The sequence below is a fragment of the Molothrus aeneus genome, chromosome W (genome assembly GCF_037042795.1).
Source record: "Molothrus aeneus isolate 106 chromosome W, BPBGC_Maene_1.0, whole genome shotgun sequence".
NCBI classification, from domain to species: domain Eukaryota; kingdom Metazoa; phylum Chordata; class Aves; order Passeriformes; family Icteridae; genus Molothrus; species Molothrus aeneus.
Window position 1 is genome coordinate 2735179 of NC_089679.1, and position 23113 is coordinate 2758291.

Sequence of the window (23113 nt, forward strand, 5' to 3'; positions counted from 1 at the left end):
CCACCCCTTAGCTCTCCAGCTCACGGATCATTTTGTGGATGGGGATCATGATCCGATACTGCCAGTGCTGAACCTTTGATGTGGAAATTGGTACTCATTGCTCTTCCACTCTCAGGAGTCCTACTGCAGATGGGTTTTCTGATAGTCCAGGCAAGGTGTTCAATTGCTTAATGTCCTCTGCCTCTGCAGCAGCTATTCCAAAAGTCCATCTGTGTCCCTTTGGGTCTTTGTAATAGCCATTCCAGAGGAAATCTATGCCTAGAATACACGGGGCCTCTGGGCCGGTCACAATAGGATGTTTCTGCCACTCCTTCCCAGTCAGGCTCACCTCAGCTTCCAACAGGGTCAATTGCTGCAATCCCCCTGTCACCCCAGCAATGGAAACAGGTTCCACCTGTCGTTATAGAGCACAACAGCACAAAGTACCACGACTCCATCAGAAGGGTGCAAGAGAGATTTATTACAGCAACATGTTGCTTTTATACTTTTTCAAGATATTTACATTCACTCAACATACACATTCACTGTCCATTGGTTATAAGAAAGAAACAAAGTTCTCAGTAGGTGATCAAGGAGCCACATCATTCTGTGAGCCAGCTAGAGTCCGTATCTTTTAACTTTCTCTCCTTCATCACATCTCCATGGCAACAACCTTGGTGTCTTCCTCAGGAGAGATACGGGGCTTTCCTTATCATCAGGAAGCCTTTGCTGGCTCACAAGAACAGCACAGAATGTCCTTTCCTACAATTGCCCCTTTTTGTATTTGACCCACAAATACAACTGCTAAGGACTTCTGCAGGGCCCTTGCAAAAATCCAAGCAGACAGAGGATCTGTTCTTCATTCACTTACAGATAACCAACTTCTACCAACTCCGCAACATACACCCTCACAATCTTAACGTTCATATACAAACAAGGCACATAAAAACAGATCTTCAAATACCGTTACAGACCTCGCAATTTCTGGACGACACATTTGTAGCAGAATGACACCTTCACCTCTAATCAAATAACTTTCTCCCACACAGAATCAGAGACCAAGTCATCTGCCTAGTCACCACTTAGAACCAAGTAGCATCCACTTAACTTTACAACTGGTTGCTGCTATCATACTGGGCAACCAACCTAGTTGCTTAAAGTGTGGACTTCAGCTACTAATTCAATCCCTATGCAACGGCAACACTTCTCCCTTAGGTACATCAAGTTCCCCTATTTTGGGATCGTCGGTGCCCTGCAAAAGGAAATGGTACAAGACACATTTCTCAGTACTACCAACCTCTCTATAGGAGAATTCAAGGAAAAGAAGCAAAAGTAACATCCACTAACCTAAATTTTGGATTTTCAGCATAAGCCTATAACTCCCTTTACTCTGTCTCGAATTACCATCTTTTACCACACATTCTTTGAGGGTCCATGCTTCCATCCACCTAATAACCAACACAATTACCTACTCATTTTGCTCCCACTGTAGAACCACCCATCTGGTCCTTTCCTGTGTGCCCCAAATAAGGTTTAACACAACAGGCAGAGACCCAACAAGGGTCATTTTCAGTTAAAACACATGCATATCCTCTTCCCCATGTTACTAATTCCTCTGGGCCAGTCCACTTTCCCATGGTTAAATCTTTTACCCATACCTTAATACCTTTCTGAAAGTTTGGCTGTTTTGAATTCAAAGACGAAAAATGATAGAATATAGGAGACACCTTTAAGTCAGGCAAAGGATGCAGAAAGTTTAACACATAAACGGCTTTGTCTAATTTCACTTGTGGCGACTCCCTCTGCATTCCCCCTTTTTGTTTTTGTACCTGGTGCTTCAACACACCATGAGCACGTTCAATAATTTCTTGGCCTGTCAAAGCATGAGGGCTACCAGTAGAATGACCAACACCACAGGCACGAAAAAACACCTGCAATTTCTTTGAAACATATGCCGGGCCATTATCCGTCTTTACATGTGATGGAACACCTAAGATGGAAAAGGCGTGGCAAAAATGATGAATAACATCCTGAGCTGTTTCACCTACCAATGCTGAGGCAACCATGGCATGAGAAAAGGTGTCAATTGTAGCGTGAACATACTTTAGACAGCCAAATTCAGGCATTTTTGTAACATCTGTTTGCCATTCTTGCAAAGGCAGTAAGCCTCTAGGATTAGTACCGTAATATTGTGAAACATGAGACATATGACAATCAGGGCAAGAAGAAATAATTGACTTTGCTTCACTATGTGATAATTTAAATTGCTGCCATAGTGCCTGAGCACCCTGATGAAAAAATTGGTGAGATAGAACAGCTTTCTGTAACACATTAGGCACCGTTTTCACTGCTGAGGCAGCCACAAGGGAATCCACATTGGCATTACCTTCAACAAAGAATCCAGGTAGCGATGTATGGCTACCAATATGCATAATAAAATAAGAATACTTTCGATTACAAATAACGGTCCACAATTTCAACAACATAACAAATAATGGTTTCTCCTTTACATTATACAACACAGCTTGATCCAACTGCTTCACTAAATTAGCAACATAAACAGAATCAGTAACTATATTTATGGAACTAGGAAATAAGGTAAAGGCCAAGAGTACGGCACAAAGTTCAATTAACTGAGGAGACCCTTGTTGAACCATTACTTCATATTCCCAGCGGTTATCTTTCTTCCAGGCTACAGCAGCTTTTCCAGTTCTTCCTGATCCATCTGTAAAAACTGTTGCACCTTCCACTGGCACAGAAGAGCAAAGTTGTTTCCCCTGAAAAGGAATCCTCTTAGTGAAATTCAAAATAGGATGAGAAGATAAATGATATGCTATTTGACCTGTAAAGGAAGATAAAGCAGATTGCAGCTCATGATTGTTTTGAAAACACCACTCAAAACACCATTGTGATACCAGTATGACAATAGTTACAGGATCACGGCCCAAAATTTCATGGCAGCATCTGCGACCTTTGATAATGATGTCTGCAAAAAGCTCATACAGACCTGGAGCTGTTTTTCGGGATTGAAAGACAAAAATATCCACTCCAAAATATGCAATTTGTCTTCCCATTTATCATTCCATTAACACAACAATCCCCATGGTATTTCATCATCTTTCAAAATAAATAATTGCACACCAACAGAAACATCTATCCTGGTAACAAATTTGCATGTCAAGGCCAATTCAACTTCTTCTACAGCCTTTTATGCTGCAGCGGTCAAATGTCTCTCATTGGTAGAGGAAGTGATCCCTGACAGTAAGTCAAACAAAGGTTGCAGTTGATGATTAGTTATCCCCAAGTATGGCCTAAGACAACCTATTGCACCAACTAATTTCTGTACGTCAGCAGCGGTTTTAATTTCAATGTCCAGTTTTACAGGTTGAGGCGCAATTTGTGTATTGGTGATTATCAACCCCAAATATTTCCAAGGCATCTGCCTTTGAACTTTCTCCGGGGCAATAACCAAACCAACTAGAGTGTACACACCGGCCAGCAGTTTGAGGGCATTGGGTCTTCACATGCCCCGATTCTTCACAAGCAGAACATCTGTGTGAGGACTTCATGACTGTTGCCAAAGCAGCCATTTTATGCTCAACCGAACCAACCTTTGAGCAAGCAACTACAAGATCAGACAGCGAGGGATCTCCTGGTAAAGAATCAATAATTCTCCTGCAATCGTCATTCGCGTTTTCTCGTGCTAGCTGTCTGCATAAAATTTGCCTCAACTTATCATCTTCTACTTGCTTCTCAGGGGCTGCAGCAACCCTCTCCACAAACTGCAGAAAAGGTTCCTTCACCCCTTGCTGGATGGTAATATACCTTGGTTTAGGAGCTGCCACCTCCCTTGTTTTAAGTAAGGTGCTCATACCCAGCTGCTGGGCCTGTGCAAGAACCAGGGGGTCCCATCTTGCCTGCAAATCCAGGTTAGAGAACGGTCCATTGCCCAGCAAGGCATCAACTCCCACAGCATGACATGGATCGTGCTGAGGTAACTGCATATTGTCCAATGCTACTCTTTCAACCATTTGTTTCCATGTAGCTTGAAACACACCATACTGCACTGACTGAAACAGAATCGTAGCAAGGTGAACAATATCATAAGGTGCAAGTACATCAGCATTTAGAACATGAATCACTTGCATCACCTGAGAAGAGTTAACACCACACTGGTCTACTTTTGACTGAAGGTCCTGTACAACCCTCCATGCAAAAACCTTGCTATCTTGTTGTCCTGAATTAGGAGCAGCTTTGTAAACAGGAAAAGCCACAGGCCCACCAGAAGAAGCAGCAGCAGCCATCTCCATCCTTTTAGGTGGACCTATTTTCTCTAACAAATTCCAATCTCCCACTTCAGCTGCTTTCATTCTTACATGCTCCCAAAATTGCAAAGGGTGTCGAGGAGTCACAGCCACCTGGCAGAGAGGCAGAGTCCAAGAAACAGCAGGCCTGGATCTGCTACGAGGTCTAACAGAAACACATTCCTGCATCTTTTTTGGTGTACTTATAACCAGCAGTTCATCATCAGAACTATCAGTAGACAAAGAAGGACACAATGATAAAGATTGCATTTGTTCAACCAGTCCAGGAGGGGGGGGGGGGGCAGACAGGCTCAGACAGGCTCAACGGGAGGTGGAGTGAAGGCAGACGACTCGAAGGAGAGGAGGGCAGAGGAGGGGTGGATGGCTCAAGGGAAAGTGGGGGGGGGGGGGGGGGGGGGAGCTGCTGCGAACCACGGGAGGATGGGGGAGGAGCAGCCGACTGAGGGGAGGGGGAGGGGGGAGCAAACGGCCCAGGGAGAGACAGAAGGGCCAATGACCCAGCCTGTTTTTCACTTTGCTTCTTCTGTAACTTCATTTTTGCTAATTGCTGTGCAGGCGTGAGATACTTTGGTTTAGTACTCAGTTCAACTAACTGCTGAGCAGGCAACGTATACACAGGTTTAACATAGTCTTTTGGAGATAAATACTGAGAAACAGTCTTAGCCTGCCGTTTGATTCTCACGATAGCAAACCCTGGGGGAACCTCCACAGCAGCTGCAGCAGCCTCCTCAGGGGGAGATTCATTGACAGGCTCAGCCTCATCTTCCTCCTGTTTCTCTACTTCATTTTCTTGCTCTAATTCCTGCTCCTCCAATTCCTCCCCTCTATCTTGTTCTGCTTTCCATTCCTTCAATGCCTCATACAACAGTCTCCAGGTAGTAGCCAAATCGACAACCGTCTTATCCCCCTTAGATATCACTTCCCATAGTCTCTTCCCAACCTTTTTCCATGCCCGGACACTGAAGGCAGTATCGACATCAGCTTCAAAGTCCTGTGATTTACATCATATCAGTAAGCTACGAAGACCATAATAAGAAGTTTGAACATTTTTTCTTTTCAGTAAAGTTTTACACATGGACAAAACAGCCTTTTCCTCATTTGATAAATTATTTCCCATTATTTTTCCCAATCGCTCACCTTGAATCAGACGTCTGAATTAGGTCCGGACCTCCGCAGCGTCCTTGCTGCCTTCACTCATTTTTAGGGTACCCTTCAACTTTTTTCTCTCTTTTTCTCATTTTTTCCCCCCTTTCTTTACCGTCTACTTGCAATCACGGCAGACGGCCACCAGATGTCGGTATAGAGCACAACAGCACAAAGTACCACGACTCCATCAGAAGGGTGCAAGAGAGATTTATTACAGCAACATGTTGCTTTTATACTTTTTCAAGATATTTACATTCACTCAACATACACATTCACTGTCCATTGGTTATAAGAAAGAAACAAAGTTCTCAGTAGATGATCAAGGAGCCACGTCATTCTGTGAGCCAGCTAGAGTCTGTATCTTTTAACTTTCTCTCCTTCATCACATCTCCGTGGCAACAACCTTGGTGTCTTCCTCAGGAGAGATACGGGGCTTTCCTTATCATCAGGAAGCCTTTGCTGGCTCACAAGAACAGCACAGAATGTCCTTTCTACATCTGCCCCCACCTGTCCCAAGGGCATTAGGGTACACTGTGCATCAGTATCAAGTAATGCTTCATATTTTTGTGGGTCTGATGTGCCAGGCCATCAGATCCACACTGTCCAAAGGACCCGGTTTTCCCGTGCTCCTTCCTGGCTAGAGGCAGGGTCCCTCTAGCCCTGGTTAATATTTCTTTCCTGGGCATACATACTAGAGGTACCTTCAAGGGTGTCTGACAGATCATACCCGGTAGCTCGGTCATGGGAGGCGAGGCTGAGGCTACCTTCACTTTAGTAGAACTCCCTCTATTAGTGTTTCCCTCCTTGTGTTGATGCACCCGTGCTGCCAGGACAAAAGTGGGTTTCCCATCCCACCTTCCCATGTCTTCCTCATGGTTTCGCAGGAAGAACCACAGGTCAGCTTGTCAGGTGTACCCTCTCTCTAGCTGGGGGACGTTGGGCTCTGACTTTGGGGCCTGTGACTTGCACTGGTGCCATATGGGAACTGTTCCTCCTCACCTCCTCCTTCATCTCCCTCATCTCCTCTTGGAGGCTCTTAATTACAGCAGAGACATGAGCCTGCATTGGGCCACTGATCATACTCTTGTAATTTCTAAGCTTGTTGGCAACAGAACCCACTGTCTCTTGGTTGGTATCGGCATTAATTGTGGCAATGAAGGTGGTGTATTGAGATGACCCTAGATTTTCCAGACTCCACACCATTTGCTCTGTGCACCTGACCTTGTTTGGGTCATTATCATGCTATCCATCCCTCCCAAAGAGTACCTCCAATACCGCCACTTCTCTCAGCTGTTGGATCCCTTCCTCAAGGGTCTTTCAGCGCATTCTATGATGGTGCTCCTGCATTCTCTCTCTGTGGACAAACCTCTCTCTGACACTCATTAAAAGCCTCTCCCAGAGGGAAAGTGACTCCGGTTCCTTTACGAATACCTGATTCACACCTGAGTCCTGGGTCAAAGGTGCCAAATTCCTTGCCTCACCAGCATCCAGTTGCACGCCTGTACCCATAAGGTCCCAGACCCGAAGTAACCAGGTTGTATAAGCCTCACATCCCTGTCGTACAATGTCTTTGTGAAGATTACGGAGACTTTCTTATGTCAGGGACTCAGCAATAATCGCAACCTCTGGCTCCCCTGCAGGTTGTGGGGGCCCTCCTTTCTTATCCTTATCTGGGTGCTCCAATTTCATCTTAGACTTCCTCGTTTCCACAGGGGTGACTGCTGGTGGCTGTGACTGCCCTTGCAGTTCAGCTGGAACCTGGACGGCTGTAACATTTGTGGGTTCCACTGCTGCTCCATTAGGCTCTCCCTCTTCGAGGCAGGGGAAGGGTTTCTCACCAACTGGGGAAATGTACTCCTTCAGCATCTGGCCCATCTCACGTATCTCCTTCACCAGAACTCCCACCTAATCTGGGTGGTTCATTTCTGAGGTAGGCTGTGGGGCAGGGTCAGACAGTGGGGCAGCATCCCTAGTCTCTGGGGCAGTGTCAAGCTCTGTGGCAGCCTCCCTAGTTTCTGGGGCAGCATCCCTATTCTCTGGGGTAGATATCAGGCTGGTTATCCAAGTCAATCTTCCCTTATCTCTGAATGCTATATAGGATAGGCATATCAGAAACACCAGCCACTGTATGATATCATTAACATTTAGAGAAGAGTTGAACCCTTCAAAAACTGGTGGGTCTGAAGGGTTGGGAGAAAATTTCCCCCAGTGTCATTTCCTCACAGTAAGTACCATTATTAAAGTAACCCCAAAAATATACAGTTAGTGTATGATGCTCTAAATCCATGTGCCCGCCTTCCAGAGGAAGTTAAAAATCCATTAATTCCTCACCTTATTGACCCATAGTTATAGTAATTGCATGGCAACCCGAACATCTGGGAATGATTGGCATCTGACTCCAAGGCTTCGGAATGCTGAACACTGCTTTATTAAAACTATACTATATTACATTACAACTCTATTAAAGAGAGCTACTATCCTATACTATATCATACTTACTTCTAACTACTAAAGAATACTAAAGAAAACTCGTGACTCTCTGCCCAAGAGTCAGGACACAGCTTTTTGCAATTGGCCAAGGAAACAAAACAATCCTCAGCAGAATCCAATTATCAAAGTTCTTCAGGTAAATAATCTTCCAACACATTCCACATGTGCAAAACAACAGGAACAGCAAATGAGATAAGAATTGTTTTTTCTTTCTCTGAGGTTCCTCGCTGTGATTCCCAGGAAATATCCTTGGGAAATTGTGCCTTGCTTTTCTCTGTGAAGAGAAATGCAGCCACACATAGTGCCAACTGAATAACAGTCACAGTTGCCTTGGTCATAGGGCCCATATTTAGATAAGGAGCTGCAAATGGGAAAAATATAGCCACAACCATGTGCCAACTGAACCAGGGTAGGCCAGACCACATGGTGCTGCCAAACAAGGCTTTTATATTCAGCTCACAAAAATTAGGTTACCCAGTAACTGTTATTCTTTTTTCACCTGTTCCTCTCAATGCCCTCAGGCCCCACATTGGGCACCAAGATCTGTCCTGTTTTAAAGGACAGGTGTCTGCCAAGGAAGGTGGGAACCTCCCTTGGAATAGAAAATTTGACCCCCTTCCCTCTGAATTATTATAACTTAGAAATTACAGGGCTTTCAGGCAAAGATATAGGAAAAGGAATAACAGCTCTTTACATGTATATATATATATATATATATATATATATGTATATAAATATATATGTATAACAAGACAAACAAACAACAGCAGCAACACAATTGGCTCTTTTTTCCCTAGCTACTTTCCAGTTGTTGGGGAGCTGGTAAAAAAATAGGCATTTATTTGTAAAGGAAAGGAAACATGAAAAAATAAGAGTGGAAAAGAGACATAAGGTTGAGAATTTGAACTGTGATTTCAACTAAAGGATGTGACTTTGAACCATGTTTAGTTATGCTGAGAAAATTTTATATGGGCAGCTTTAATCACTCCACTTTTCCAAAGTTTGCCTTTCCCTAATGAGTTTCAGATACTAAGGAAGCCAGTTTTCCTGAGTTTTCTCCTTTTTCTCAGTGTTTAATGCATGCACTCATCTTGTTCATCCCAAGCTGATGAGATGGAAGTGGCTCTATGTGAAAAACACGTTCACTCTCCTGTGAAAATTTAAAAAGTTTTAATAAAGGACAATAGGAGACAAAAGACAGTAAAGTAAAGATTATGGCTGGGTATGTCTTGGCACTCAGCCAAGAGCACATCTTCCCCTTTGGGGATACCCCTTAAATACTTTTTCCATTACATCAGCCCATTGCACATTCATAGACTGTTATGCATATCCTATTTTTTCCATAAACTAGTACGCATATTCCAGGAACTATTTTACATGGCCCCTCATTGGGTCTGCTTTTTTAGAGCATGCATGTTTCTTGGCTGTGGTTTTGGCTCCTTCTCTTTATCACTTTCAGTCTGGGCCTTGGTCCGTACTTTCTTCAGATGGCAAATGCTGATAGTTGGCATATCAATAGCAGGGTCCTCATTACATATTCACTGGATGTTATCCCAACTAAACAGACAGTTCACTTATAACTATATCAGCTACCACTACTACGATGTCTAAGTTTTTGTTAATAGCAGAAATAAAAGCAAAGTTATTTTAACATTATACATATAGCGTTCATCTTAATATTTGCAAAAAGCCAACAATATAATATACATTTATGACATGTAGCTTCAAGTGTTGCCACCACTTGTAATTTTATCAGCTACCTCATGGTACAGTGTTTTTCATAACTCTCCCTCTCACTTTGTTGGCTGATTAAGAATCTCAGTATGTGGAAGAGCAGCAGACAGCTATAGAAGCTGAGCTGGGTAGTGCCACCGACCTTTTGGCCCTGATACAGTGGAAGCTGTGGTAAAAATAAACTCAAGGCAAGAACAGAAGTGAAGACATCATGTCTGGTCACTCTGACCGCTCTGACAAGGGAAGATGCAACAAGGACATTGCTGGTGAAAGAATGAAAGAAGGAGCGGCTAGGATCTCAGCAGCCAGCATGCTGGGGCTTATGGCTTCTTCTTCCCCCTGCCCAATGGTTGCAGGAGAATCGCAACAGTGGTAGAATCTTGGCCGAGCCGGCCATGGCCAAGGACTGCTCCTGGGGCCCAGCAGACCCAGCTCGGCCCCATACTGGTGGCTGGGGAAGGGTTTAGTAGCAGCAAGGTGTTAGCAATTGCAGCCACAGCCCTGCCTGGCCTCGGCCCTGTGGCCTCCCTTCCCCCCCTGCCTGGCACCTGATGGGGAGGGGCCCGGCTGGTGCCCCATGGCAGGGGCTGCCTGGCCCAGCCTGTTACCTCTTTGCTGACCGGAAAAGGAAGTGAAATTTCACGGGATTTTTCGGTTTTTTACATGGGTATTCACAGAGGTGTATCAGCTTCCTCTTTGCACCACTTCTGTGAGTGCCTCCCATGAAAACCACCACACACAGTTACTGATGATGTAGTCTCATAATGTGAATTCACTGACTTTTTATAACAAGCATTGTCCATAAGATATTATTGAAAGTTACACATATGCATTACTTTAGTTATTCGCATTTTGTTCATGGTACTGTTTGTGGATGTGACAGCCTGGTCAGAGAGCGAGAAAACTAGATAAGTTTTCCCAAAATTAGCCTGAGAGACTTTAGGGAGTTGAAGATAAACCATGATAGCTTATTACCATAAACAACCTGCAGGTGCTGTTTTTTCCTACTCTCTGTTTTCTTGTTTTTCTCAAAGATTGTTTATAAAAAGGGTGTCTTGTTAATTAGCCAATCAGGGGAAATGTATTAACTAAATGACCAATCAAGTGCACCTGGATCAGAAGAGTGTATAAAAAGGAAGCAGACCAAATTAAATGGCTTGTTATGCCAATCAACCTTCTGGTGAATGTGTGTCATTTCTTACTCAACAGTGACAACCACTGACTATTTAGCTAAGGATAGATAACAAAGCTGGCTGCTTTACAAACTTTAATATATCTTTGTGTAGCTATCTGCAAGACATGTTGTGGTATTCACATTCTCTGAACAGAGAGAGACATCATTCTCTCTCCCAGGATTTTTCCTGGGGAAGGGAGTGAAAAGCTCACAGAAGAGAAAACAACTCTTATCTCTTTGGCACATGTGGAATGTGTTATGGAGATTGTTTACTGAAAGTGATTTGTTAATTGGATTCTGGTGATGGTTGTTTGGATTGATTGGCCAATTGGATCAAAGCTGTGTCTTGACTGTCTGGAGACAGTCACGGGTTTTTCTTTAGTATCTCTTTAGTATAGTATCTTTTTAATATAGTATTAGTGTAATATAACCTAGCTTATTAAAGCAATTGCTCAGCCTTCTGAATCATGGAGTCAGAGCACATTATCCCCTACATTGGGGTCACCCTGAATCGATAACATGTATCATTTTAAGAAACTTTCCTAACTGTATTATTGTGAGGCTTGTTTGTAGAATATGTTAGGGAGACTCTTCCAGTTAAAGCCTGGGCTCTGGCCAAGCTCTGGCCCTACCTGGTCAGGAAGTATGCCAACAAACCCAGCGGTTTTCTGCACCAAAACTGTACTCAGGTCACTTTGACTTGCCAATTTGGACTTATAACAGCTGGACCCCCTTTTGAAGTGACCTTGGAGACCTTACCCGGGAATAGTTCTCCAGGTCCTCACTGTGAAACGAGGCTTGCCAGCTGCTGCACTCTGGGTGATGGTACAGTATTTAGGGAATTGATGATGTATTGTTTTAAATCACCATCCTATCTCTCGTGTGCTACTAATTATGGATATTATCTGACTTATTTCTGCTTAGTGTAAGTTTATTGTATTGTATTGTTTTGTTTTATGTTGCCTTCATGTTCATAACAAGAGACACATGTTGTTGAAAACACAAAGAGGGGGAATATGGCTCCTTAAGAATGTTTAGATAATGCAATATTTACACTAAAAATTTTGAAAGCAAATCATCAAATTTGATCCCTGGCAGAGTGATACCATTCTGAAGATTTGCATGTGCAGAACCAATTTCTAAAAGTTTCTACGTAAAGATCCCTGATTGAATGTACACTGGCAAGGCATAGCTGATTTACTAACCTAGGGAGAAGGTATGCATGTGTTTTATCACCAAAAGGTTCAAAGTAGTTCTCTGCTCGTCTGGACAAACATCGATCGTCTCCAAGAAAATGAGGCCCAGAGAGAAGAAAAATTACCTAATTACCAGCCAACCCTTGTGGCCAAGGCAGGAGCAGGGGTAGGACTGCTAGGACATGGCTGTGTCTGGAGCCTTATGGAGGCAGCCTGCCAAAAGAGGCCTTGTGTCCTACTGCACTCACCATCATGGTATTGTGTTCCTATTGACCTTTTTCAGTTATTCCCTGTTCCATGCTTCCAGAAAGCCATTCAGTAATGTCACAGTCAATATTTCCATCTAATGGACTTCCTCCTGCCTAAACAGCATGGGTCCTGAGCTCCAACCATATGAACTTGTCTTGGTTTGAAAAGACAGGTGTCTGCTAAGGAAGGCAGGAGCTGCCCCTGAAATGGAAAATGTAAACTCCCTCTCTCTGAATTATTATAATCTTGAAATTAAGGGGGTCTCAGGCAAAGATATGGGGATAGGAATAACAGTTCTTTATTAGTGAAACAATAAAAATAAAACAAAAATGCAGTAATACAAAACAACACTGACAGAGTCAGAATACAACCTGACACCCTGTTGGTCAGGTTGTTGGTAGCAGTCCAATTGAAATGGTGGCTGCAGTCCTCCTGGAGTGACAGATGTGGTTCTGTTGAAGCAGTGATCCTGTAGAAGGGTGGCGTTTTCCTCTGAAGGTCTGGTGGTAGTGTAGATGGGCCTGGTCTTCCTCTGGGAATCCAGTGGAAAAGGCTGACTGTGGTGTTGCAAACCTCAGATTATATCCAGGTAGGAATGCTTGGCTCCTCCCTCTGGGCGGGGCTTCTCACAATGGGATGATGTAATTTTATCAGTCATGCAGTGAGACTCAATGGACCATTAACAGAAGATCTCTCCCCAGAGGGAGGATTGGTTGTGGAAGACATAAAGAAAAACTGCCCCACCTGGTCTTAACAGCTGGCCCAATTAACAGAAGATAACTGCCCCACCTCTAACAGATGGCAATAGAATACACAACCCCACCCTAAGACAGAACTTTAGAACAGTAGTCATTTATTTCCACTTCCTAGGAGGCCTTGGATATTATCCTTTTGTTCTCCTATACTGCGAGTCTCTTTATCAGTGACATGATTGCATTTGATATGTCTTTATTGATTGTGATCTGTATTCTATGTATCTTATCCTGTATCTAGCAAATGACCAGTAATAGTCTTAATAAGATAATGGCCTTACAAGTGCAAACTCTTTTAACATCAAAGTACACAAACTCTTTCCATAAAAAACAAAAAAGGGGGAGATGTGAAAGAGCAGACAGCTATAGAAGCTGAGCTGGGTAGTGCCACCAACCTTTTGGCCCTGATACAATGGAAGTCGTGGGAGAGATAAACTCAAGGCAAGAACAGAAGTGAAGACATCATGTCTGGTCACTCTGACCGCTCTGACGCTGACCGCTCTCACGAGGGAAGATGTAACAAGGACATTGCTGGTGAAAGAATGTAACAAGGACGTTACTGGCGCAATAATGATAAACAAGAAGATTGTGATGCTACGGAACAGGGGCAAAGGGGTCTGGATGGAAAGTTTTGTACAAAATGTAGTGACGTATAAATTTTGGTGATCTAGTGTAATAAAATGGCTTTGCTTGCAGAGCATGGTCCGTGTCTCTCAATTCCTGTGTCAGTATTTTATCTACTAGAACAATTGTGTTTTTAGCAAAATACCTGAAACAGGATCTTTGTGTGTGTAACAAAGTTATAAAGGTAAAAACAGTGGAAAATAGGTATTTCTGATCCCTTTTTCAGGGTCCCCGCTAATGGTTTCAAGGTTCGTGGGGTGAGATGCTTAGCTCCTATGCTTTGCCATTGTCAGGAAGAGGCATTGACCCTCACTGTACACCCTTGTGCTTGTTTGCAAGTAATCCAGTGTGAGAAATGAACTCCACACAAATACCTTGAGAGAGATTTCAGGTCAGTGTTAAAATTTATAGAAAGATTACAATGAATGCAATGATACAGAAAAACTGGCTTAAAAACACAAAGTCAGAGTACAACCTGGCACCCTGTTGGTCAGGGTGGTGATTGCAGTCTGATTAAGTGGTGGTTGCAGTGCTGTTGAAGTGATGGTCGCAGTCTTGCCAAATGCAGTGGTCCTGTGGAAGGTCTGGTCCTCCAGTGGAAATTCGGGTCCTCTGGAGCTGTCCAGTGGTGGTGGTGTCCAGTCCTCAAACCCCCAGATTATATACCCTCAAATCCAGGGAGGAATGCTTAGTACCTCCCCCAGGGCAGGGAGTTTTGCAATGGAATGATGTAATCCTGTGAGTCATAGGATATTTTGGGGAGTCTTTGATGGGCATTGCAGCTGGCTGCTGAGCCATTATGGCCCATTAGCAGAGATGGTGCCTTCAGGATGGGTGTAACTGTGTTGGTGCTCCCCTGGAGCGAGTTATCACTGCTGGGTCATTTGTGAAGATAAAGAAACACTACCCCATCTGGCAGGGTTTGCCTCATCCAGATTGTAGCCTGAGGGATTGGGTGTGCCCTGGGCAGCTACTGTGAACAACCAATCATTAACAGTTTATCAGAAATTATGTAGATGTCCCTAGAATACAGTTTGGTTGCACCCGTATTGGCACCCTTTTTCCTGTGACTATGACAACCCTGAGCCTGAACCACTAGGTGAGCATCTTCCTTCGCCATCCCATGCCATGCCCAACCCCAACAACATTTCAGGTCTCTATTGAAAGTTGCTTGTGCTTACAAGCTCATGTTTATAACGCAAAGTTAATGGACAGCAGAGTAGGATTGGAGTCACTACACTTAAGACACCATAGTTTTGTTGGCACTCATTGCATTTGCATCACTATAGAATCTGTCTAGGGGGAGCCGTGTTACAGTGTATTGGATGTAATGCTTTGCCATCTGGTAATTTTGTGTCTAAGTGGCCCCACAGGGATGAAAAGGTTCAGTGAGGGGGGAATGCCTCTGGGGCAGAGTGCTTCCCTTCCAAATAACAAATGCTGTTGTCTGATGGCTGCATTTAGTCACTGTGTATGTGAAACTAGTGTGTTTTCTCATTGCCTGTTGTGGAATTAAAAAAGCTATGTAACGTAATGTATTGGGTCTGACGGAGGTAAAGTTCATAGCGCTGTGCTTTGCACTGGTAGCTGGACGAGTGTTGATAACCAGTGTTTTGGCTACTGCTGAGCAATGCTGTCCCTCTGACATTCCTTCTCCCATCAAAGGGGGTGGGAGTGGGCAAGATCCTGGGAGGGGACACAACCAGGCCAGCTGACCCAAATTAGCCAAAGGGATATTACAAACCATATGACATCAACTCAGATATATAAGCTAAGGGAGAGAGGAGGAAGGGGGAGCATTCATGAGTTTTCAGTGTTTGCCTTCTGGAGGAACTGTTATGCATGCCGAAGTAGAGACTGACTTTTTTTCCTCTTTAGCTCTTGCACGCACAGATCTCCACTCATTTCTTTCTTTTACTGTAAGAAAACTGCCTTATCTTACCCTGCTGGTTGTTCTCCATCTTATTCTCTCCCCTGTCCCAGTGGGAAAGGGAGTGATAGAGCAACTGAGTGGGCACCTGGCACCCAGCCAAGGTCAACCCACTACACCTAAATAATTTGATTTTGAAGCTGTTAATCTAAAGTCTACATTCTGTCCTGCTTGCTTGCTCTCAGCAGTGGGTAGGCTGGTGATACCCTTTACCCTGCATTTTGTCACTGTTTATCTTAATTTTTTGTGTTGATTATATCTTTCCTCCTTCCTTTTCTGATTTTATGTCCTTTCCTCCTGGAACTGGCAAAAGTCAAGCTGGATGAAGAGATGAAAGGAAGGTTGTAAGAGAGGAAGAGGAGGTCATGCATTTCTCACCACCTCTCTCTTCTCTTTTGCAGTTGTTACAATCTCAGGATGTGAAGGAAGATGCTGTGCTTTGCTGCTCCATGGAGGTAGGGAAGCACCTGCACCACCTGCCCCAGTCCTCACTGCTCTGCTGCTTCTGTCTTTGGCCACATACATGTCAAGCAGCTATTAGATGTTTCCAAACCCAAACAGCTGTGTTGCCCCTTTGCATTATGGAATCACCAAATGGTTTGGGTTGGAAGGTTGGAAAGGACCTTTAAAGAGCATCTAATCCAACCCCCTACCATGGGCAGGGACATCTTCAAATAGATCAGATTGCTCAGAGTTCTGTCCAACCTGACCTTAAAACCTGAACCTCTTTCCAGGAATAGCTCGTCCACAGCTTCTCTGGGCAACCTGTGCCAGTGCCTCACCACCTTCACAGGAAATAATTTTTTCCCAATATCTAATCTAAACCTGCCCTCTGTCAACTTGAAGCCATTGCCCCTTGTCCTATCTCTACATGCCCTTGTTCAAAGTCCCTCTCCAGCTCTCCTGTATCCCCTTTAGATAATGGAAAGTGCTCTAAGGTCTCCCTGGTGCTTTCTCTTCTCCAGGCTGAACAACCTCAACTCTCTCAGCCTGTCCTCTTAGGAGAGGTGCTCCAGTCCTCTGACCACTTTTGTGGCATCCTCTGGACCTTCTTTAACAAGACCATGTCTTTCCTGTCCTGAGGACCTCAGAGCTGGACGCAGTACTCCAGTTGGGGTCTCATGAGAGCGGAGTAGATAAAAGACACTACTGTGAGATAAGAGATGGCCCTTGAGATTCTATCACTGGACTTGTGATACATGTACATGGATGCAAAAGGTTTGGTAGCCAGAGTCCCATCACAAAATTATGTCATCCTGGTTCCTTCGAATCTCACCCTGCACTTATTTTTTAAGCACAAAAACACCTGTATTGGAGAAAAAACTGCCCCATGGGTCACACGGACAAGTTTGTTTAGCTCAGCAGAAGATTTGCAGGAAAATGCTGGCATAAATATAGAAGAGTTTCATTAGTATCTTTTTTGGGAATTGATTTGCCTGTGAGGATGGATGCTTTCCTTGCAGAGAGTGATTGAAATTATAGCCCAAATGGTTGAAATTCAGCAAAGTGACAAGCAACTGAGGAGAAGGGTTTGAATTTTTAAGGTGAGGACTTTGAGGAACTCTGCATTCAAGAACCACTAATCTTCCATGATGGTGGACTCACTGCCGTCCAGTCCCAGCTTGGACCTTCTCTGTGGAACCACCTAAGGCTTATGCTGCTCCATGGAGGCTCTCCAAGGAGTAATTGTTTAAGAAAAACCTCTTGGCTGTCCTCAGTGAAGTAGCATGACAGGTATTAATGCAGATCTTGTCAGGGCGGGATTTGTTATGCATACAGTAGGGCTCTGCTTATTACAATTAATGACTGGGAGTTACTGTGAGCTGTGAATCAGCAAGTAAATGAAGGGCCAGGTAGAAGGCAAGAAAAACACATCACAGCCTGCAATTTGTTTTGACAATAGCATGATTTTTAGGTGGGATTATTTTTTTTTTCAAAAGCAATCTTCCTTTTATATCAGCAGTAGCTGGACCATTTGCTTCTCTAGCAGCCCAGCACAAATGCTTTTCAAAACCTTGCCCTTCATGCTCTTGGAGCTTGCTGACACGTGGATTTGGTTTTCAAAAGTCACAATACCTTATAACCTTGCCTGGTGGCTCTGCCACACCAAGCAGGGAAGAATTGGAGGGATGGAGCATGTTTGTAAAAGCCAGTGGAGTGTCTGAATATTATAGAATGATAGAATCATAGAATGTCTCAGCTTGGGACACACAAGGATCAATAAGCCATGGTTGACCCCTTCTTCTCCTGACAGCTGCAGAGCAGCGGCCGGCTACTGGAGGAGCAGCTGCCCGAGATGATGACAGAGCTGCTGGCGATAGCACGTGACAAGATGCTGTGTCCCTCTGAGTCCATGCTGACACGGTCCCTGCTGCTGGAAGTCATTGAGCTGCATGCCAACAACTGGAACCCCCTGATGCCCACCATCACTCAGTACTACAACAAGACCATCCAAAAACTGACAGCCTGAGGGGCAGGACAAGGTGGGGTGGGAAGGAACAGGAAGAAGACATGCACCTTGACGGGATCTGGCAAAAGCTTTTCTGATTTAAATTCCCCAGAAGAGCAACCCCCAGCATGCTTGAGAATACATTCATGGGATGGCGATGGAGAAGTATGTTTCTTTTTCAGCTGCGTCAGGTTTCTTTTTCTGAACTCATTGCTCAAGAAGCAGCAACATGCCCACCAGGTTATTGTTTGACTTTCAAAAGAAGACAGAGAATTTGGAAAAGAAAAAACCCAAACAACTAATCCAAGTGGGGGCTATTATTGTTTTTATGCTGTCCTCCTGCCTTGCCCTGGCCAAGTGGCAGGAAACAGCAGGCAGCAGATGTCTTGGGAGGACAAAGCTAGATACACACTATACCAGACACTCATAAGTGATGGCTTTTGTCCAGAGGGTCTTGTGCTAGGTTCCCATCCTGTCTTTGACTTTCTGTGTGCCCCTCCACTTACTTGCCACCCCTTCGAAAGTGGATTGGAGAGCGGGATGACTTTCTTATTTGCACTGGGGGTTTTTTTTCTTTATTATTTGTGATTTCTTCTTATTTTATTGTATCATTGAATGAACAATTGCAAGCAGCTCAGAGATGAGGAAAGCAACGCCTTCCCAAAAGCTTACTAATGGTTTATGTAAGGATTCTGAAGCAGGACTATTTTAAAGGAGCCCAAATGCCACTGCAGAAGTAACATAGCCATCATCAGCTTGCCAGTAATCTTCTCGATGGATTGAGAATCATGTCCTCTGAGCTGGGAGCTCTAAGAAACAGGGAATTCTGTGGCCCTTGCTTTTCAAGTCACCATTATCCCTCAGCCACTATAACCCTTTTTTTAATGTAATAATTTTTTTTCTATTGAAGGAATGCTTTATTGTAGTTACTGTCATAGCTAAAATTATACATTTTAATCCAGGCCTGTTACAGTCGGGCCTTATAACATACAGGGCAAGGGAGAAATGGAAGTTAATGTTCTTCTTTGGTGACTGGTAAAGAGAAGACAAGCAATGCATGGAAAAAAGGAGGAAAAAAGAAGAGGGGAAAAATAGAAAAAGCCAAAAATAGAGGTTTTGAGCCTGGCTTCTAACTAGCTGAATTTGCTGTCCAGTGTTTCCAGGTGTGCAGTGTACAAGAGCAACTCTGTCCCATGGTTGGTGTAAGTGGCACCACATCATTGAGGGATGGGTGGCATATTCCAGGGGGAGAGTTTGCCCAGGGGTCCCCAGGTTGCTCCAGGATACCCGGGTTGCTCTGTGATAGAGCATCCCAAAGGAAAAGGCAGCTGCTGGAAGGTGAAAGCAAGATGCCTCCTGGACGAAGAAATGCCCAGAGAGTAAGGAGGCTGGTACGCAGAAATGCCATGCTGTTTCATCCCTCCCCGAATGATGAAGATGACTTGGTGGTCTCCTTATTTGTCGTCTACTGACACTGCTTATTAAAACACAGAATCACAGAATTAACTAGGTTGAAAAAGATCTCCAAGGTCATCAAGTCCAACCTATGACCTAACACTACCTTGTCAACTAGACCATGGCACTAAGTGCCACATCCAGTCTTTTCTTAAACACCTCCAGGGACAGTGACCCCACCACCTCCCTGGGCAGCCCATTCTAACACCCAAACACCCTTTCTGTGAAGAACTTCTTCCTAATGTCCAACTTAAACCTACCCTGGTACAGCTTAGGTTGTGATGCTGTGGTTCAGTATTATTTGAATTTTCATCTGGTTGTCTGCGATTGTGGTTTTTATTCTGCACGTGGAGTATCAGTAGAAACAAACAGGAGCTTCAGCTTTTCTGTGTACTCAGCAGCAAAATGATTGCTGGGTGCACTGGACTTGTCTAGAAAATTTATTTTCTGCTTTGTGGATTCAAGCCCAGGAGATTTGCATGGTGATGGCACCCTGTGTTGGGTCAGCTTCATTAGTAGCAATGGTGCTTGATAGAATTATGAGCAGCTGAACTTGATTAAGATGGTTGCAGTGGGTTTATTCTGGCTGGATGCCAGGCACCCACCAAGCTACTCTCTCACTCCCCTCTATAGCAGGGCAGGAAAGAGAAAATATAATGACAGGTTCATGAGCTGAGATAAGGACAGGGAGAGATCACTCGTCGAATACTGTCATGGGTAAAACAGGCTCAAATTAGAAATATTAATTGAATTTATTCCTAACAAAATCAGAGCAATGTAATGAGAAGTAAAATAAACCCTTAAACACACCTTCCCTTCATCCCTCTCTCCTTCCCAGCTCTATCTCCTACCCCAGCAGTGCAAGGAGACAGGGAATGGGGGTTATGGTCAGTTCATCACCCATTGTTTCTCCCTCTGCTCAGGGAAAGGAATTGTTCCTCTGCTCCAGGCATGGGGTCCCTCCCATGACACACAGTTCTCTGCAAACTTCTCCAACGTGAGTCCATCTCACAAGCAACAGATCTCTGAGAACTGCTGCAACATGAGTCCATCCCACTGGCAATAGTCCTCCTCAAACTGCTGCCACGTGGGTCATCCTTCCACAGGGTGCAGTCCTTCAAGGACAGGATGCTCCAGTGTGGACCCCTCTCTCCACAGGTCTCCCACAGGCTCACAGCCTCCTCTCAGGTATCCCTCTGCTCCAGCACAGGCCTCCTCCATGGGCTGCAGGTGGATGTTTGCATCCCTGTGGACGGACATCCATGGGCTGCAGGAGGACAGCTGCTTTACCGTGGTCTTCACCACAGGCTGCAGAGGAATCCTAGATCCAGTGCCTGGAGCACCTCCTCCCACTCCTTCTCCACTGACCTTGGTGTCTGCAGAGCTGTTCCTCTCACATATTCTCACCCTGCTCTTCTCTGGTTGCAATTACAACTGCGCAATAACTTTTTTCCTTTTTTTTTTTTCCTTCTTCTTCTTAAATATGTTATCACAGAGGCATTACCACCATTTCTAATAGGTGCAACCTTGTATTTGAAGCAGCTACAGATTGGCTCTGCTGGACATGGAGGAAACTTCTAGCAGCTTCTCACAGAAGCCACCTCCGTGGCCCCCCTGCTACCAAAAACCAGGCTGTAATAAACCAACACACCCTCCTACTACTAAAGCTTGGCCATGCACACCCAACACAGTGGTAAAGCCCATCAGTAATATAAGGCTTAGGGTTGTGCCCGTTGCTCTTGGCTTTTTCCCACTCCCTGATTTCTCAGGAAGCAGAGGAAAAGGGGCTTTAACACCCATTGCAGAGCACTCAGGCACAGCATCTGTCCTCTGGGAGAAGACTTGGAGACCAATTTTGTCTTGATTTTTTTTCTTTAAAGAACAGAGAAGTCCTATAATCCATTACCTCTCTGGACAGCCTGTTCCAGTGCTCTGCCACCCTCAACGTAAAAAAATTCTTCCTCATGCTGAGGTGCAACTTCATGTGTTTTAGTTTATGGCCCTTGCTCCTCATTTTGTTGCTAAGCACCACTGAATAGTCTGGCACCATCCTCTTGGAACCCACATTTGAGATATTTATATGCATTGATGGCATCCCATCTCAGTCTTCTCTTCTCTAGACTAAACAAAAATAATTGTGGGGGGACAATAAAGAGGTTTTTTAAATATGTTAATGGCAATAGGCAGTGTAGAAATAACATCAGCCCTTTCCAGGATGAGGATGGTCATCTCACAAACAGGGACATGGACAAGGCAGAGTTGTTTAACACATTCTTTGCCTCTGTCTTCAACCTGTATGACAGATCAAGGGGGTCTCAGTGCCCTGAGCTGGAGGTCCATGACTGTGAGAATGATCAACTCCCAGTCGAACCTGAACTTGTGCAGGATCTACTTCTCCAGTTTGATCCATACAAACCTATGGGCCTGATCAGATTCAGCCAAGAATTCTCAAAGAGATGGCTGACATCATTGCAAAACCTCTCTTGATGATTTTTGAGCAATCTTGGGAATCTGGAGAGGTCAGAGCTGTCTTGAAGCTGGCGAACATTGTCCCAATTTTCAAGAAGGGCAAGAAGGACCCTGGAAATTACAGGCCTGTCCGTTTCAAATCAGTGCCCAGTAAAATCATCAAAAAGATTATTCTGGGGGGTGTTGACAAACACCTGGAGGACAACATAGTCATTGGTCACAGCCAGGAGGGCTTGAGGGAAAAGTCCTGCTTGTCAAACCTGATTTCCTTCAACAACAGGGTAACTCACTGTCATGGTTTGAAGCTGGCGCAATGCCAGTGCCCCCATGAAAATATGTGTTCCCTGGTGTCTGCTGTGAGATGTGACCAGAAATAGAGCAAAGCAGGCTCCAACTTAGGAATAAAGAAACAAAAACTTTATTAACCTACAACTATATATAAAAAGAAACACACGCAGGACTCAGAATGAAAACCTTCCAAAAACATTCCTCCTCCCCCCACCAAATTTTCAATACATCACAGTAGTACAAAACCTTGGATTCTCAATTCAGTCACCACCCCTCAGATCACCCACTCTCAGTCCATCACCACCCTTTAGATAATCAATTCTCAGTTCATCAAGAAGAGAGGAGTCCTTCTTGTACCATAGGCTTCCCCTGGAAACACAGTTGAGACATCTTGTGTTTCAATGTCACACATGGCACCGCCCAGAGAACATTTGCCATTGTGACATCTTCCTTCCACGTACAGTGCTCTCACCACTGCACATGGACCAGAGCTGCTTCTCGGGTTCCCCTTTTAAGGATGCTTTGCCCAGTTCCAAAAAAAGCAGAGTCTCTCACTTTCGGGACACCTGTTCCCCCCAAATTCACCCCCTGGGGCCGAGGGGTCTCCCAAACAGAGGTCTTCTTCTTCCCTGAAGACGGAGGGCACCACCATCCTCCTCACCCGTTGTCTCTGTTCACGCACTCCTTCACATAATATCACTGCACTCTCTTGGCTCCAAGCCATTGCCTCCCCCTAAATGCAGTTTCTGTGTCACAGGAAAAATGGCTCTGTCCATGACTATACAAGTCCAGCCAAAGGCCACTCCATCATCTCCTCCCATCTAAGATTCTTCTCAACTTCTCTTGTGACCCA

General features: G+C 44.5%; 1 protein-coding gene across 2 annotated transcripts in view; it reads left to right on the top strand.

Annotated features, from left to right (window-relative positions):
* LOC136568524 (CBP80/20-dependent translation initiation factor-like) overlaps positions 1-18069 on the top strand; it is a 442202-nt gene extending 424133 nt beyond the window's left edge. For both annotated transcript variants that reach the window (XM_066568532.1, XM_066568533.1), the window contains exons 11-12: positions 16001-16054; positions 17854-18069. In XM_066568532.1, coding sequence (XP_066424629.1) covers positions 16001-16054; positions 17854-18069 — 270 coding nt within the window. The remainder of the gene's footprint in view (positions 1-16000; positions 16055-17853) is intronic.
* The last annotated feature ends 5044 nt before the right edge of the window (positions 18070-23113 follow it).